We start from the raw sequence: 18,274 nt of genomic DNA on the forward strand, positions 1-18,274 counted from the left end.
AAATGAGGCACATTATATGCTTAAACACAGGCGCCTCTGTGGTAGGAAACTGTAATCAACCTTCATGACCCAGGGTGATCATCCTAATGAGCCACAGCTTAAGGTCCTCTCATGTTTTTAACTAGCAGCAACTTGGCATGTCCGCAGTAATAGAGACAATCTGCCCAAACACAACACAGCGGACAGAGCACAGAAAGAAAGAGAAACAGCACTAAAACAAGTTAATTACACTGAAAATAAAATAACATGTTTATGTTAAGCGTTTTTAACACATTGGCTGGAATTCTCCTTTTTCCTTATTAATATTCACATTCTACCCTCCACTGTTGGCTCACTTGTCGGTTTGTAAACTTTGAAATACAAGTGGGGAGGTGACGTGAAGCAAGTTCTAAGCATCAAGTCATACTGATGCTGGGCTGATGGACATCCAGTGTCCAACGTTAGCAGAGAGACACAGTCATGTATCGGGGGCTGTCATGTCTGGTTCTCTGCGTCCTGCTTGGAATGGTCAGAGGGAGCCGGAAGATGTCAAAGCTGGCGGACAGGAAGCTGTGTGCGGATGAGGAGTGCAGTCGTAAGTACTTCAGAGCGGATGAGGGTTAGAATACTCAGAATATCAACGCAGACTAATCTGCTAAATTACCTGAGATTGCTCCAATGTGCAAATCAGCACTAATATCACAGCAACCAATCACAACCTGCACTAAACAGACAAAAATTAATTTCTGATTGGTTGCAGTGAAAAGCTGCACATTAAAATAGTGTGGGTAAATAACCATCCCTCCTTACAGAGATTGCGACTGCAGTAATAAATAATAACATAGAGGGTAATTCAGATCTGATTGCAGCAGCAAATTTGTTAGCTAATGGGCAAACCCATGTGCAGTGCAGGGGGGGGGGGGGGGCAGATATAACATGCAGAGAGAGTTAGATTTGGGTGGGGTGTATTCAAACTGAAATCTATATTGCAGTGTAAAAATAAAGCAGCCAATATTTACCCTGCACAGAAACAAAATAACCCATCCAAATCTAACTCTCTCTGCAAATGTTATATCTGTCCCCCCTCTAGTGCACATGGTTTTGCCCATTAGCCATTAGCTAAGAAATTTGCTGCTGCGATCAGATCTGAATTAGGCCCATAGCATACCTCCCAACATGACCCTCTCCAGGAGGGACAGAATGCTCTGCTCCTGGACTTCCCTCTTAATTTATGATTGCCATCACCTGTGCTGATACACCTTTCTTATCAATTCACCTGTTCAGCACAGGTGCCAGCAATCATAAATTAAGACAAAAGTCCAGAAGCAGAGCATTGTGTCCCTCCTGGAGAGGGTCATGTTGGGAGGTATGCCATAGTAAGCTGTAACTTAACACTGGGCACCCAGTGCATGTGGCGTCAAAATGATCGCCATGCCTGGTAATTATCTTATTCAAATAAAAAGTCACCTTTTTGTCATGGTGGGAAATGTGGTTGGAACATACTTGCCTACCTGACCCTCTCCATGAGGGAGAAAATGCTCTGTTCCTGGACTTTCCTGGTAATGTATGATTGCCATCACCTGTGGTGAAACACCTTTCTTATCAATTAACTAGCTCACCACAGGTGATGGCAATCATACATTACCAGCAAAGTCCAGGAACAGAGCATTTTCTCCCTCATGGAGAGGGTCAGGTAGGCAAGTATGGGTTGGAAGACTCATTCTGGGCCTGATTCGGACGCAAGTCCAAAAAGCATCCAGTGAATATTTGCAGACTGCACCGCACCAGGCATACTCACTTTGATGGATGACCTATGGACACCTGCATTATCTTAAGGTAATAAATCTGAGGTGTTTTGTGCCTGACTCAGAATGAGGCTCTCTGGGAGCATTCATCTTCCAACCGTGCTAATTGGCTCTGGTCAAGATGGAGGTGACCTTGCCACTCATCCTGAGAACCACAGTGTGATTCTATTAAATGAGATCTTACAAACATTGGTACGTGTATGACACACAAAATGTCATAATACAAATATCTCTCAGGAATAGAATTGGCCAAATGTATGAGAACAATTATATCGCTTTCTGTGTTTGCTGAGTGAACAATCATAACTGAGTGATGTATTTTCTGTCTGTGCTCATTATGTCAGGTTTATCAGATTTCTATTGTGTGTGTAAAGGTGGTGCACGGATAATATCTTCCAATTACAATTCCCAGAAGCATTGCATGTCTGTGGGCAGATTACTCTCAGGATAGATCCATATTTATCAGACACATGTTTAAAATCCTTGGTTTTTCTACCGCATCTACTTTTTCTCTAACTGCAATCAGTGGCGGCTCCAGAGATGGGGGGCTGCAGCACAGCCCACAATGCAAATAGGGGAGCCACCCCGACTGAGTCCTGGCCAGCGATGTTTGGCAGCGTTTAGTGTGGCAGTTGCTGTGGCTCCCCCTATTTGCATTTTGGACTGCGCTGCAACCCCACCGCTGGAGCCATCATTGACTGTAATATAAAGCCCTTGGTGCCAGTCAGGGTTGGACTGGCCCACAGGGGTACAGGGGAAACCCCCTATGGGGCCAACTGCCTGAGGGCCCACCTCTTCTTGGGACTGTGGTGCATTTTCTACAGTGCATTGCCATTATAAATCTGTTACATTATTATGCATGCACATGCAGTATTTGCTATATTTATCAAGAGGCCCAGACCATGCACTCTCTAATGGTCAGCCAAACCTCTGTGGCAGCTGACCACACCCCCTCTGGACACACCCCTAAACAAGCTTCCCTATCACTGCATTCCCTAGTGGGCCCTTCATGCAATTGTCTGACACTGGTGCCAGTATCAAATCTATGACACAAGTCTTGCTCTGTTACTACTACAGTATAGTGTGCAGGATCAGACCATGACAGCATTACTACATATACGGTAGGTGTAGACAGTAGCGGATCTTGCCACAGGCAAGCAGGACTTTTGCCCGGGGCGCCGCCTTCCGGAGGGCGCCGCACCAGGGCAAGATCCACTGCTGCTGTGTGCCCCCCGCTGCCGCTGCCTGCTGCCCCCCCGCTGCAGCTGTGAAGGGAAACTAGACGCGTACGCGTCTAGTTTCTCTTCGTGGAGAGGTCCTTTACTGTGCGGTGCGCGATGACGTCATCGCGCACCGCACATCATTTCAGTCTGTACAGGGGGCGTAAATGACCACGCCCCCTGTACTAAGCCACGCCCCCTATTGCCGCCCGGGGCACTCAGAGCGCCAGAACCGGCCCTGGGTGTAGATTAACCCTTTTATTCCTACCCACAGATCCCATCTCTATGGCAGTGGCACTGTCTGACTACATGCCCTCTGACTGCCGCTTCATACCCGTCAGGCGGGGGCAAACAATGTACATTTACTCCAAGTTAAAGGGCCGCGGGCGACTCTTCTGGTTTGGCAGTGTAAGTATTATCTATCTATCTATCTATCTATCTATCTATCTATCTCTATATTTTTGCACAGAAGTATATGTATAACTAATCAGTGGCACTCTCTAGGTGCAAGGAGATGAATATGGGGAGTATACAGCCAAGCTGGGTTATTTTCCCAGCTCCATTGTACAAGAAGAACACTATCTGATGCCAGGAAAAGTGGAGGTCAAAACAGACGTAAGTTACTTTCTTGTGTTATTGTACTCAGAACAATAGGACAGTGCCAGGGGGCAAAGTTCATAATATTCAGGTATCAGTGTGGTGTGGATAAAATATGATTTTACTTGAAATATATACCATCCTAATAGACAATGGTAATATTAACAAAGTGCATAGTGGGCACTCACACAGTGTATTATTTACTATGGAAAATAAGATTTTACTCACCGGTAAATCTATTTCTCGTAGTCCGTAGTGGATGCTGGGGACTCCGTAAGGACCATGGGGAATAGCGGCTCCGCAGGAGACTGGGCACAGCTAAGAAAGAATTAGGACTACCTGGTGTGCACTGGCTCCTCCCACTATGACCCTCCTCCAGACTTCAGTAAGGATACTGTGCCCGGAAGAGCTGACACAATAAGGAAAGGATTTTGAATCCCGGGTAAGACTCATACCAGCCACATCAATCACACCGTATAACTCGTGATATTATACCCAGTTAACAGTATGAACATAACAGAGCCTCTCAACAGATGGCTCAACAATAACCCTTTTAGTTAACAATAACTATATACAAGTATTGCAGACAGTCCGCACTTGGGACGGGCGCCCAGCATCCACTACGGACTACGAGAAATAGATTTACCGGTGAGTAAAATCTTATTTTCTCTAACGTCCTAGTGGATGCTGGGGACTCCGTAAGGACCATGGGGATTATACCAAAGCTCCCAAACGGGCGGGAGAGTGCGGATGACTCTGCAGCACCGAATGAGAGAACTCAAGGTCCTCCTCAGCCAGGGTATCAAATTTGTAGAATTTTGCAAACGTGTTTGCCCCTGACCAAGTAGCAGCTCGGCAAAGTTGTAAAACCGAGACCCCTCGGGCAGCCGCCCAAGAAGAGCCCACTTTCCTCGTGGAATGGGCTTTTACAGATTTAGGCTGTGGCAGGCCAGCCACAGAATGCGCAAGCTGAATTGTGCTACAAATCCAGCGAGCAATAGTCTGCTTTGAAGCAGGAGCACCCATCTTGTTTGGTGCATACAGGATAAATAGCGAGTCAGTCTTCCTGACTTCAGCCGTCCTGGAAACATACATTTTCAAGGCCCTGACTACGTCCAGTAACTTGAATTCCTCCAAGTCCCTAGTAGCCGCAGGCACCACGATAGGTTGGTTCAAGTGAAAAGCTGATACCACCTTAGGAAGAAATTGGGGACGAGTCCTCAATTCTGCCCTATCCATATGGAAAATCAAATAGGGGCTTTTACATGACAAAGCCGCCAATACCGACACCCGCCTTGCCGAAGCCAAGGCCAAAGGCATGACCACTTTCCACGTGAGATATTTTAAATCCACGGTTTTGAGTGGCTCAAACCAATGTGACTTTAGGAAACCCAACACCACGTTGAGGTCCCACGGTGCCACTGGGGGCACAAAAGGAGGCTGAATATGCAGCACTCCCTTGACAAATGGGAAGAAAATTGACAGAGCCGAAATCTGGACCTTAATGGAACCCAATTTTAGGCCCATAGTCACCCCTGACTGTAGGAAGTGCAGAAATCGACCTAACTGGAATTCCTCCGTTGGGGCCTTCCTGGCCTCACACCACGCAACATATTTTCGCCATATGCGGTGATAATGTTGTACGGTTACATCTTTCCTAGCTTTAATAAGCGTAGGAATGACTTCCTCTGGAATACCCTTTTCTTTTAGGATCCGGCGTTCAACCGCCCCGCCATGCCGTCAAACGCAGCCGTGGTAAGTCTTGGAACAGACAGGGCCCCTGCAGCAGCAGGTCCTGTCTGAGCGGCAGAGGCCATGGGTCCTCTGAGATCATTTCTTGAAGTTCCGGGTACCAAGCTCTTCTTGGCCAATCCGGAACAATGAGTATAGTTCTTACGCCTCTTCTCCTTATTATCCTCAGTACCTTGGGTATGAGAGGAAGAGGAGGGAACACATAAACCGACCGGTACACCCACGGTGTCACTAGAGCGTCCACAGCTATCGCCTGAGGGTCTCTTGACCTGGCGCAATATTTTTCCAGCTTTTTGTTTAAGCGGGACGCCATCATGTCCACCTGTGGCCTTTCCCAACGGTTTACAATCAGTTGGAAGACTTCTGGATAAAGTCCCCACTCTCCCGGGTGGAGGTCGTGCCTGCTGAGGAAGTCTGCTTCCCAGTTGTCTACTCCCGGAATGAACACTGCTGACAGTGCTAACACGTGATTTTCCGCCCAACGGAGAATCCTTGTGGCTTCTGCCATCGCCGCCCTGCTTCTTGTGCCGCCCTGTCGATTTACATGGGCGACCGCCGTGATGTTGTCTGACTGGATCAGAACCGGACGGTTTTGAAGCAGGGGCTTTGCTTGACTTAGGGCATTGTAAATGGCCCTCAGTTCCAGAACATTTATGTGTAGGGAAGTCTCCTGACTCGACCAAAGTCCTTGGAAGTTCTTCCCTGAGTGACTGTCCCCCAGCCCCGAAGGCTGGCATCCGTGGTCACCAGGACCCAGTCCTGTATGCCGAAACTGCGTCCCTCTCTGAGATGAGCCCTCTGCAGCCACCACAGCAGAGACACCCTGGTCCTTGGAGACAGGGTTATCAACCGATGCATTTGAAGATGCGATCCGGACCATTGGTCCAACAGGTCCCACTGAAAAGTTCTGGCATGGAACCTGCCGAATGGAATCGCTTCGTAGGAAGCTACCATCTTTCCCAGGACTCGCGTGCAATGATGCACCGACACCTGTTTTGGTTTCAGGAGGCCTCTCACTAGAGACGACAGCTCCTCGGCTTTCTCCTCTGGGAGAAACACTTTTTTCTGGACCGTGTCCAGAATTCGGCCATTACCTTGGTAAATACCCTCGGTGCCGTGGACAGGCCGGACGGCAACGTCTGGAATTGGTAATGACAATCCTGTACCACAAATCTGAGGTACTCCTGGTGAGGATGGTAAATGGGGACATGCAGGTAAGCATCCTTGATGTCCAGAGATACCATGTAATCTCCCTCTTCCAGGCTTGCAATAACCGCCCTGAGCGATTCCATCTTGAACTTGAATTTTTTCAAATATGTGTTCAAGGATTTAAAATTTAAAATGGGTCTCACCGAACCGTCCGGTTTCGGTACCACAAACATTGTGGAATAGTAACCCCGTCCTTGTTGAAGTAGGGGCACCTTGACTATCACCTGCTGGGAATACAGCTTGTGAATTTCCTCTAACACAGCCTCCCTTTCTGAAGGAGTCGTTGGTAAGGCAGATTTGAGGAAACGGCGGGGGGGGGGGGATGTCTCGAATTCCAGCCTGTACCCCTGAGATACCACTTGAAGGATCCAGGGATCTACCTGTGAGCGAGCCCACTGATTGCTGAAGTTTTTGAGACGGCCCCCCACCGTACCTGGCTCCGCCTGCTGAGCCCCAGCGTCATGCGGCGGACTTAGCAGAAGAAGCGGGGGAGGACTTTTGTTCCTGGGAAGTGGCTGTATGCTGCAGCTTTTTTCCCCTACCTCTGCCTCTGGGCAGAAAGGACGCGCCTCTACCCCGTCTGCTCTTTTGGGGGCGAAAGGACTGCACCTGATAATACGGTGCTCTCTTTGGTTGTGAGGGGACATGTGGCAAAAATGCTGACTTCCCAGCTGTTGCTGTGGACACTAAGTCTGAAAGACCATCCCCGAACAACTCCTCACCCTTATAAGGCAAAACTTCCATGTGCCTTTTGGAATCTGCATCCCCTGTCCACTGCCGGGTCCATAACCCTCTCCTGGCACAAATGGACAGTGCACTTATTTTTGATGCCAGCCGGCAAATATCCCTCTGTGCATCTCTTATGTAAAAGACAGCGTCTTTAATATGCTCTACGTTTAGCAATATAGTGTCCCTGTCTAGGGTGTCAATGTTCTCTGACAGGGAGTCTGACCATGCAGCTGCCGCACTGCACATCCATGCTGAGGCAATAGCTGGTCTCAGTATAATACCAGTGTGTGTATATATAGCTTTTTGGAGAGCCTCCTGCTTTCTGTCAGCAGGTTCCTTTAGGGCGGCCGTATCTTGGGACGGCAGTGCCACCTTTTTTGATAAGCGCGTAAGTGCTTTATCCACCTTAGGGGGTGTTTTCCAACGTGACCTATCCTCTGGCGGGAAAGGGTACGCCATTAGTAATTTTTTTTTTTTTTAAATTAGAAATTTTTTATCAGGGGAAGCCCACGCTAGTTCACACACGTCATTTAATTCTTCAGAAGGGGGGAAAACTACTGGTAGTTTTTTCTCCCCAAACATAATACCCTTTTTTGTGGTACCTGGGGTCACCTCAGAAATGTGTAAAACATTTTTCATTGCCTCAATCATATAACGAGTGGCCCTATCGGACATTACATTAGTCTCTTCGTCGTCGACACTGGTATCAGTAACCGTGTCGACATCTGTGTCTGTCACCTGAGGTAGCGGGCGTTTTAGAGCCCCTGATGACTTTTGAGACGTCTGGGCAGGCACGGGCTGAGAAGCCGGCTGCCCCACATTTGGCATGTCGTCAAATTTTTTATGTAAGGTGTCGACACTTTCGCGTAATTCCTTCCACAAGTCCGTCCACTCCGGTGTCTGCCCTGCAGGGGGTGACAACACATTTATAGGCACCTGCTCCTCCTCCACATAAGTCTCCTCATCAAACATGTCGACACAGCCGTACCGACACACCGCACACACACACAGGGAATGCTCTGACAGAAGACAGGACCCCACAAAGCCCTTTGGGGAGACAGAGAGAGAGTATGCCAGCGCAAACCAGAGCGCTATATAATACAGGGATTAACTAAATTATATCCCCTATAGCTGCTATATATGTATTTTGCGCCTAAATTTAGTGCCCCCCCTCTCTTTTTTACCCTTTTCTGTAGTGTAGACTGCAGGGGAGAGTCAGGGAGCTTCCTTCCAGTGGAACTGTGAGGGAAAAATGGCGCCAGTGTGCAGAGGGAGATAGCTCCGCCCCTTTTCCGCAGACTTTTCTCCCGCTTTTTTATGGATTCTGGCAGGGGTATTTATCACATATATAGCCTCTGGGGCTATATATTGTGATATATTTGCCAGCCAAGGTGTATTTATTGCTTCTCAGGGCGCCCCCCAGCGCCCTGCACCCTCAGTGACCGGAGTGTGAAGTGTGTATGAGGAGCAATGGCGCACAGCTGCAGTGCTGTGCGCTACCTTGGTGAAGACTGATGTCTTCTGCCGCCGATTTTCCGGATTCTTCTTGCTTCTGGCTCTGTAAGGGGGCCGGCGGCGCGGCTCCGGGACCGAACACCAATGGCCGGTTCCATGCGGTCGATCCCTCTGGAGCTAATGGTGTCCAGTAGCCTAAGAAGCCCAAGCTACCACCAGTTAGGTAGGTTCGCTTCTTCTCCCCTTAGTCCCTCGCTGCAGTGAGTCTGTTGCCAGCAGATCTCACTGTAAAATAAAAAACCTAACATATACTTTCTTTCTAGGAGCTCAGGAGAGCCCCTAGTGTGCATCCAGCTCGGCCGGGCACAGGATTCTAACTGAAGTCTGGAGGAGGGTCATAGTGGGAGGAGCCAGTGCACACCAGGTAGTCCTAATTCTTTCTTAGCTGTGCCCAGTCTCCTGCGGAGCCGCTATTCCCCATGGTCCTTACGGAGTCCCCAGCATCCACTAGGACGTTAGAGAAATACTAAAGCAACCTACGTTTCTGATCTCAGTACAGCGGCTGTGGGCCACTTCCCGGGTCCCGCTATATCCTGGGTTCTTGCATACTGCATTACTTCCTTTAACACTTACAAGAAAAGTTATACAAATATGCAGTTTGTTTATTGAGGGCATAATAGGCTGACCAGATGACCACAAAAAAGATTACATTCTTATATGCGGCAAAGTGCAAACAACAAATACACAACCTTCACACATACAGAAATCTGCTATATGATGTCTACTTGCTGCAAAAGTTTGAATGTGAATAACGCTTCAGTTACTGATTACTATGTAACATCCCTTTCAGACCGCCTGAGGCGGGTCGGACGCGGGAGCCTGTTGGGGATCTCCCAGGGTGTGAGCTGGCTCAGGTGCCCCGCCACCGCTGTAAGCAACCTGGCATATTGCCGGGTTGGTGACATCAGCGGTGACGCGGCAGGGGCGGCGCTTGGAGATCACATGATCTCCAAGCGCTGCCCGTCCACACACTATCTATCTATCTATCTATCTATCTATCTATCTATCTATCTATCTATCTATTGTCAGGGGGATGCTAGTGTAGTTTTAACCCAATATTGTGGTTTGCAGTGAATATTAGGTTATGTGGCATCATATTCTGTATGCATGATCACAGGCATCCTGACAGTTTGTGAATGAAAGCAAATTTCCTTTGTATTTCTCACCTTATAAGCACAGTGGCCTTACTTAGGAACTAGGGGCCTAATTCTGAGTTGATCGCAGCAGCAAATTTGTTAGCAGTTGGGCAAAACCATGTGCACTGCAGGGGGAGCAGATATAACATGTGCAGAGAGAGTTCGATTTGGGTGGGGTGTGTTCAAAGTGAAATCTAAATTGCAGTGTAAAAATAAAGCAGCCAGTATTTACCGTGCACAGAAAAAATAAGAATTTACTCACCGGTAATTCTATTTCTCGTAGTCCGTAGTGGATGCTGGGAACTCCGTAAGGACCATGGGGAATAGACGGGCTCCGCAGGAGACTGGGCACTCTAAAAGAAAGATTAGGTACTATCTGGTGTGCACTGGCTCCTCCCTCTATGCCCCTCCTCCAGACCTCAGTTAAGGAAACTGTGCCCGGAAGAGCTGACACAACAAGGAAAGGATTTGGAATCCAGGGTAAGACTCATACCAGCCACACCAATCACACCGTACAACTTGTGATAACCATACCCAGTTAACACAGTATGAACAACAACTGAGCCTCAGTAACAGATGGCTCATAACAATAACCCTTTAGTTAAGCAATAACTATGGCCCTCATTCCGAGTTGTTCGCTCGCAAGCGGATTTTAGCAGATTTGCTCATGCTAAGCCGCCGCCTACTGGGAGTGAATCTTAGCATCTTAAAATTGCGAACGATGTATTCGCAATATTGCGATTACACACCTCGTAGCAGTTTCTGAGTAGCTTCAGACTTACTCGGCATCTGCGATCAGTTCAGTGCTTGTCGTTCCTGGTTTGACGTCACAAACACACCCAGCGTTCGCCCAGACACTCCCCCGTTTCTCCAGCCACTCCTGCGTTTTTTCCGGAAACGGTAGCGTTTTTTCCCACACGCCCATAAAACGGCCTGTTTCCGCCCAGTAACACCCATTTCCTGTCAATCACATTATGATCGCCAGAACGATGAAAAAGCCGTGAGTAAAATTCCTAACTGCATAGCAAATTTACTTGGCGCAGTCGCAGTGCGGACATTGCGCATGCGCATTAAGCGAAAAATCGCTGCGATGCGAAGATTTTTACTGAGCGAACAACTCGGAATGACCCCCTATATACATGTATTGCAGAAAGTCCGCACTTGGGACGGGCGCCCAGCATCCACTACGGACTACGAGAAATAGAATTACCGGTGAGTAAATTCTTATTTTCTCTGACGTCCTAGTGGATGCTGGGAACTCCGTAAGGACCATGGGGATTATACCAAAGCTCCCAAACGGGCGGGAGAGTGCGGATGACTCTGCAGCACCGAATGAGCAAAGGCAAGGTCCTCCTCAGCCAGGGTATCAAACTTGTAGAACTTAGCAAATGTGTTTGAACCCGACCAAGTAGCAGCTCGGCAAAGCTGTAAAGCCGAGATCCCTCGGGCAGCCGCCCAAGAAGAGCCCACCTTCCTTGTGGAATGGGCTTTTACTGATTTAGGATGCAGCAATCCTGCCGCAGAATGAGCTTGCTGAATCGTGTTACAGATCCAGAGCGCAATAGTTTGCTTTGAAGCAGGAGCACCCAGCTTGTTGGGTGCATGCAGGATAAACAGCGAGTCAGTTTTCCTGACTCCAGCCGTCCTGGCTACATAGATTTTCAAAGCCCTGACTACATCTAGTAACTTGGAGTCCTCCAAGTCCCGAGTAGCCGCAGGCACCACAATAGGTTGGTTCAAATGAAACGCTGATACCACCTTAGGGAGAAATTGGGGACGAGTCCTCAATTCTGCCCTGTCCATATGGAAGATCAGATAAGGGCTTTTACATGACAAAGCCGCCAATTCTGACACGCCTAGCCGAAGCTAAGGCCAATAGCATGACCACTTTCCACGTGAGATATTTTAGCTCCACGGTCTTAAGTGGCTCAAACCAGTGGGATTTCAGGAAATCCAACACAACGTTAAGATCCCAAGGTGCCACTGGAGGCACAAAAGGGGGCTGAATATGCAGCACTCCCTTAACAAACGTCTGAACTTCAGGCAGTGAAGCCAGTTCTTTTTGAAAGAAAATAGATAGGGCCGAAATCTGGACCTTTATGGATACTAATTTTAGGCCCATAGTCACTCCTGACTGTAGGAAGTGCAGGAATCGACCCAGCTGGAATTCCTCTGTAGGGGCCTTCCTGGCCTCACACCAAGCAACATATTTTCGCCATATACGGTGATAATGTTGTGCTGTCACGTCTTTCCTAGCCTTTATCAGCGTAGGAATCACTTCATCTGGAATGCCCTTTTCCGTTAGGATCCGGCGTTCAACCGCCATGCCGTCAAACGCAGCCGCGGTAAGTCTTGGAACAGACAGGGCCCCTGCTGTAACAGGTCCCGTCTGAGAGGCAGAGGCCATGGGTCCCCTGAGATCATTTCTTGTAGTTCTGGGTACCAAGTTCTTCTTGGCCAATCCGGAACGATGAGTATAGTTCTTACTCCTCTCTTTCTTACTATCCTCAGTACCTTGGGTATAAGAGGAAGAGGAGGGAACACATAAACCGACTGGTACACCCACGGTGTCACTAGTGCGTCCACAGCTATCGCCTGAGGGTCCCTTGACCTGGCGCAATATCTTTTTAGCTTTTTGTTGAGGCGGGACGCCATCATGTCCACCTGTGGCCGTTCCCAACGGTCTACAATCTGCGTGAAGACCTCTGGATGAAGTCCCCACTCTCCCGGGTGGAGGTCGTGCCTGCTGAGGAAGTCTGCTTCCCAGTTGTCCACTCCCGGAATGAACACTGCTGACAGTGCTAGCACGTGATTTTCCGCCCATCGGAGAATCCTTGTGGCTTCTGCCATCGCCATCCTGCTTCTTGTGCCGCCCTGGCGGTTTACATGGGCGACCGCCGTGATGTTGTCTGATTGAATCAGCACCGGTTGGTTTTGAAGCAGGGGCTCTGCTTGACTCAGGGCGTTGTAAATGGCCCTTAGTTCCAGTATATTTATGTGTAGTGAAGTCTCCTGACTTGACCACTGTCCTTGGAAGTTCCTTCCCTGAGTGACTGCCCCCCATCCTCGGAGGCTTGCGTCCGTGGTCACCAGGACCCAGTCCTGTATGCCGAATCTGTGGCCCTCGAGAAGATGAGCACTCTGCAGCCACCACAGCAGAGACACCCTGGCTCTTGGGGACAGGGTGATCAACCGATGCATCTAAAGATGCGATCCGGACCATTTGTCTAACAGATCCCACTGAAAGATCCTTGCATGGAACCTGCCGAAGGGAATTGCTTCGTAAGAAGCCACCATCTTTCCCAGGACTCGTGTGCAGTGATGCACCGACACCTGTTTTGGTTTCAGGAGGTCCCTGACCAGAGATGACAATTCCTGGGCCTTCTCCACCGGGAGAAACACCTTCTTCTGTTCTGTGTCCAGAATCATGCCCAGGAAGAGCAGACGCGTCACAGGAATCAGCTGCGACTTTGGGATATTCAGAATCCAGCCGTGCTGTTGCAACACTTCCTGAGAGAGTGCTACGCTGACTAACAACTGCTCTCTGGACCTCGCCTTTATAAGGAGATCGTCCAAGTACGGGATAATTATAACTCCCTTCTTCCAAAGGAGTATCATCATTTCGGGCATTACCTTGGTAAATACTCTCGGTGCCGTGGACAGACCAAACGGCAACGTCTGGAATTGGTAATGACAATCCTGTATCACAAACCTGAGGTACTCCTGGTGAGGTGGGTAAACGGGGACATGCAAGTAAGCATCCTTGATGTCCAGCGACACCATAAAATCCCCCTCTTCCAGGCTTGCAATAACCGCCCTGAGCGATTCCATTTTGAACTTGAACTTCCTTATATAAGTGTTCAAGGATTTTAAATTCAGAATGGGTCTCACAGAACCATCTGGTTTCGGTACCACAAACATTGTGGAATAGTAACCCCGTCCCTGTTGAAGGAGGGGAACTTTGATTATCACCTGCTGGAGGTACAGCTTGTGAATTGCCGCCAGTACTACCTCCCTTCCCCTGGGAGCAGCTGGCAAGGCTGATTTGAGGTAACGGCGAGGGGGAGTCGCCTCGAACTCCAGCTTGTATCCCTGAGATACAATTTGTACAGCTCAGAGATCCACTTGTGAGCGAACCCACTGGTTGCTGAAGTTTCGGAGACGCGCCCCCACCGCACCCGGCTCCGCCTGTGGAGCCCCAGCGTCATGCGGTGGACTTAGAGGAAGCGGGGGAGGATTTTTGTTCCTGGGAACTGGCTGCCTGGTGCAGCTTCTTTCCTCTACCCCTGCCTCTGGGCAGAAAGGATGCGCCTCTGATCCGCTTGCCTTTCTGAGGCCGAAAGGACTGTACATGATAATACGGTGCTTTCTTAGGCTGTGAGGGAACCTGAGGTAAAAAAGTTGACTTCCCGGCTGTTGCCGTGGATACGAGGTCCGAGAGACCGTCCCCAAACAATTCCTCACCCTTATAAGGCAAAACCTCCATGTGTCTTTTAGAATCAGCATCACCTGTCCACTGCCGAGTCCATAATACTCTCCTGGCAGAAATGGACATTGCATTAATTCTAGATGCCAGCAGGCAAATGTCCCTCTGTGCATCCCGCATATATAAGACGACGTCTTTTATATGTTCTATGGTTAGCAAAATAGTATCCCTGTCGAGGGAATCAATGTTGTCTGACAGGGAATCAGACCATGCGGCTGCAGCACTACATATCCATGCTGAAGCAATAGCAGGTCTCAGTATAGTACCTGAGTGTGTATACACAGACTTCAGGATAGCTTCCTGCTTTCTATCCGCAGGCTCCTTTAAGGCGGCCGTATCCTGAGACGGCAGTGCCACCTTTTTTGATAAGCATGTGAGCGCCTTGTCCACCCTAGGGGATGTTTCCCAACGTAACCTGTCCGTTGGCGGGAAAGGGTACGCCATCAGTAACCTCTTAGAAATCATTAGTTTCTTATCGGGGGAACTCCACGCTTCCTCACACAATTTATTTAATTTATCAGATGGGGAAAAGTCACTGGCTGCTTTTTCTCCCCAAACATAATACCCTTCTTGGTGGTAACCGGGTTAATATCAGAAATGTGCAATACATTTTTCATTGCAGTAATCATGCATCGGATGGCTTTTGTAGACTGTGCATTTGTCTCATCCTCCTCTACACTGGAGTCAGACTCCGTGTCAACATCTGTGTCTACCATCTGAGCTAGCGGGCGTTTATGAGCCCCTGATGGCCTCTGAGACGCCTGGGCAGGCGCGGGCTGAGATCCCGGCTGTCCCAAGGCTGCTGCGTCATCGAACCTTTTATGTAAGGAATTGACACTGTCTGTTAAGACCTTCCACATATCCATCCAATCTGGTGTCGGCCCCGTCGGGGGCGACACCACACTTATCTGCCCTTGCTCCGCCTCCACATAACCCTTCTCATCAAACATGTCGACACAGCCGTACCGACACACCGCACACACACAGGGAATGCTCTGACTGAGGACAGGACCCCACAAAGTCCTTTGGGGAGACAGAGAGAGAGTATGCCAGCACACACCACAGCGCTATATAACACAGGGATTTACACTATACTGAGTGATTTTTCCCAATAGCTGCTTATAATCTTATTTGCGCCTAAATTTATGTGCCCCCCCCCCCTCTCTTTTTTACCCTTCATGTACAGGATACTGCAGGGGAGAGCCTGGGGAGCGTCCTTCCAGCGGAGCTGTGAAGAGAAAATGGCGCTGGTGTGCTGAGGAAGAAGGCCCCGCCCCCTCAGCGGACGGGCTTCTTCCGCGTTTTGTATATCTTAATGGCGGGTTTTTTTGCACATATACAGTTTTCCAGACTGTATTATGTGCATAATGTGCCAAAAGGTATTCTTATTGCTGCCCAGGGCGCCCCCCCCCCCCAGCGCCCTGCACCCTACAGTGACCGGAGTGTGTGGTGTGCAGTGGGAGCAATGGCGCACAGCTGCAGTGCTGTGCGCTACCTTAATGAAGACCAGAGTCTTCTGCCGCCGATTTCATCTCCTTTCTTCTGTCTTCTGGCTCTGCAAGGGGGACGGCGGCGCGGCTCCGGGAACGGACGATCGAGGTCAGGCCCTGTGTTCGAACCCTCTGGAGCTAAGGGTGTCCAGTAGCCTAAGAAGCACAAGCTAGCTGCACGCAGGTAGGTTTGCTTCTCTCCCCTCAGTCCCACGAAGCAGTGAGTCTGTTGCCAGCAGATCTCACTGAAAATAAAAAACCTAACAAATACTTTCTTTCTAGCAAGCTCAGGAGAGCCCACCAGGAGCACCCAGCTCTGGCCGGGCACAGATTCTAACTGAGGTCTGGAGGAGGGGCATAGAGGGAGGAGCCAGTGCACACCAGATAGTACCTAATCTTTCTTTTAGAGTGCCCAGTCTCCTGCGGAGCCCGTCTATTCTCCATGGTCCTTACGGAGTTCCCAGCATCCACTAGGACGTCAGAGAAATATACACTATGGTAAGAACTTACCGTTGATAACGATATTTCTCCTAAGTCCACAGGATAACATTGGGATATGATGACACGACAGTGGATTTCCACCAAACGGTCAAAGCTTTCAGCTTACGCTTAAAATAACCCACCCAAATCTAACTCTCTCTGCAAATATTATATCTGCCACACCTGCAGTGCACATAGGGGGTCATTCTGACCTGATTACTCGCTGCAGAACTGCGCATTTGCAGTGCGCCGGCGCATGGCTGACAGCCGACGGCTGTCGTTGCCTAGCGATCGCCTCTGCCTGATTGACAGGCAGAGGCGGTCGCTGGACAGGAGGGGGCGGCTCAACGGCGTTTGGCCGCTGTTTTGTGGGTGCGGTCTGGCCAACGCAGGCATGGGAGGACCGTGCGGGGGTCGGGACGCAGTGGCTGTGTGACATCACACGCAGCCGCTGCGACCCGGGCAACGACGAGTAGCTCCCGGCCAGCACGCAAAAGTTGCGCTGGCCGGGAGCTACTCCTGAAGTGCAAAAGCATCGCCGCTGTGCGATGCTTTTGCACTTCAGCGACGGGGCAGGGACTGACATGCGGGGTGGTCTAGTCCTGTGCTGGGCGTCCCCCCGCATGTCTGTGTTCCTGATCGTAGCTGTGCTAAGTTTAGCACATCTACAAACAAGTCGGAATCACCCCCATGGTTTTGCCTAACTGCTAACAAATTTGCTGCTGGGATCAACTCTGAATTACCACCTAAGACTCTGCGGCTTCTTCACACTAAATTAGGAAATTAGGTGTATAAAGTAAGATTTGTTTCTATTCTTACTATATCCTGATCTCTGATAAGGCCGTCATTTTCCTTTTACCAATATTGGTGAATGTGAAACAAAATATTCAAGACAAAGCACATAACATATTAGGAATTAGGCCACTAAGCAGTTTTGCAGAGGCAGAAGTTGAATATATTATAAACCAAACTAAAAAATCTCAATATGTACAGTTTAGAACAGAGAAGGGAAAGGGGGGACATGATAGAAACTTTCAAATATATAAAGGGTATTTACAAAGTCCAGGAGGGAAACATTCTTCAAATGAAGAGAAGCAATAGAACACGAGGACATGCACTGAGACTGGAGGGGGGGAGGTTCAGGGGAAAAATGACTTCACAGCAAGAGTAGTGGACAGGTGGAATAGCCTCCCATCAGAGGAGGTAGAGGCTAAGACAGTAGAGCAATTTAAACATTGCATGGGATATACAGAAGGATATCCTATCAAAGAAATAAGGATCAAATAAGGTTTGAGGTAATAATATTGTAAAAAAGATGCAGACTAGATGGACCAAGTGGTTCTTATCTGCCGTCACATTCTATGTTTCTATGATCATGTTTCCATATTCTGTATTTCAGCAATGGGATTTTATGTGCAATTGATTTCTTCCCTCCCTCTGTTCTGTATTCTATACTCCACGGAGCTCACCGGTCCTCTGTTACAGACTGCAACGGGACTGAACAATCTGATGAGAAAACCAGACCTATAAATAAATGTTTCTTTCTGTGCATGATACTGTATGCTTCTTTGTACAATACATACATATTAAATAAAAATAAAATACTACCATGTTGCCAATAGTGAGTTGAGTCACTGATGACAGACATTAAACAGTGATACTTTGTTCCTGCCCCAGATGTGGGTGGACAAAACTTATCTGACCTTGGTTTCTTTATTATATAATACATAATAGCACATAAGAGGAAGGATGCTGGAGTATCCATAATCTACTGTATCTTGATGAATGTAGAGAGGGTTACACCGGCCTGGTCTCTATGTGTGTGTGTGTGTGTGTGTGTGTGTGTGTGTGTGTATTATTTATATTTCTCTAACGT

The 18,274-nt window shown here is 48.8% G+C and overlaps 1 protein-coding gene across 1 annotated transcript; it reads left to right on the top strand.

Moving 5' to 3' along the window:
• The first annotated feature begins 406 nt into the window (after positions 1-406).
• On the top strand, positions 407-18,017 carry MIA (MIA SH3 domain containing). The gene is made up of 4 exons (XM_063935701.1): positions 407-574; positions 3,279-3,412; positions 3,509-3,619; positions 17,798-18,017. Exons 1-4 carry the CDS (start codon positions 460-462, stop codon positions 17,819-17,821), a joined length of 384 nt encoding a protein of 127 aa, XP_063791771.1. The 5' UTR covers positions 407-459; the 3' UTR covers positions 17,822-18,017.
• Positions 18,018-18,274: the final 257 nt, after the last annotated feature.

The sequence above is a fragment of the Pseudophryne corroboree genome, chromosome 8 (assembly GCF_028390025.1).
Source record: "Pseudophryne corroboree isolate aPseCor3 chromosome 8, aPseCor3.hap2, whole genome shotgun sequence".
NCBI lineage: Eukaryota > Metazoa > Chordata > Amphibia > Anura > Myobatrachidae > Pseudophryne > Pseudophryne corroboree.

Coding starts and splice junctions, on each gene's coding strand:
- MIA (XM_063935701.1), top strand. CDS start 460: ATGTATCGGGGGCTGTCATGTCTGGTTCTCTGCGTCCTGCTTGGAATG. Junction 575..3,278: donor TGCGGATGAGGAGTGCAGTC/GTAAGTACTTCA, acceptor TCCTACCCACAG/ATCCCATCTCTATGGCAGTG. Junction 3,620..17,797: donor AAGTGGAGGTCAAAACAGAC/GTAAGTTACTTT, acceptor TCTGTATTTCAG/CAATGGGATTTTATGTGCAA.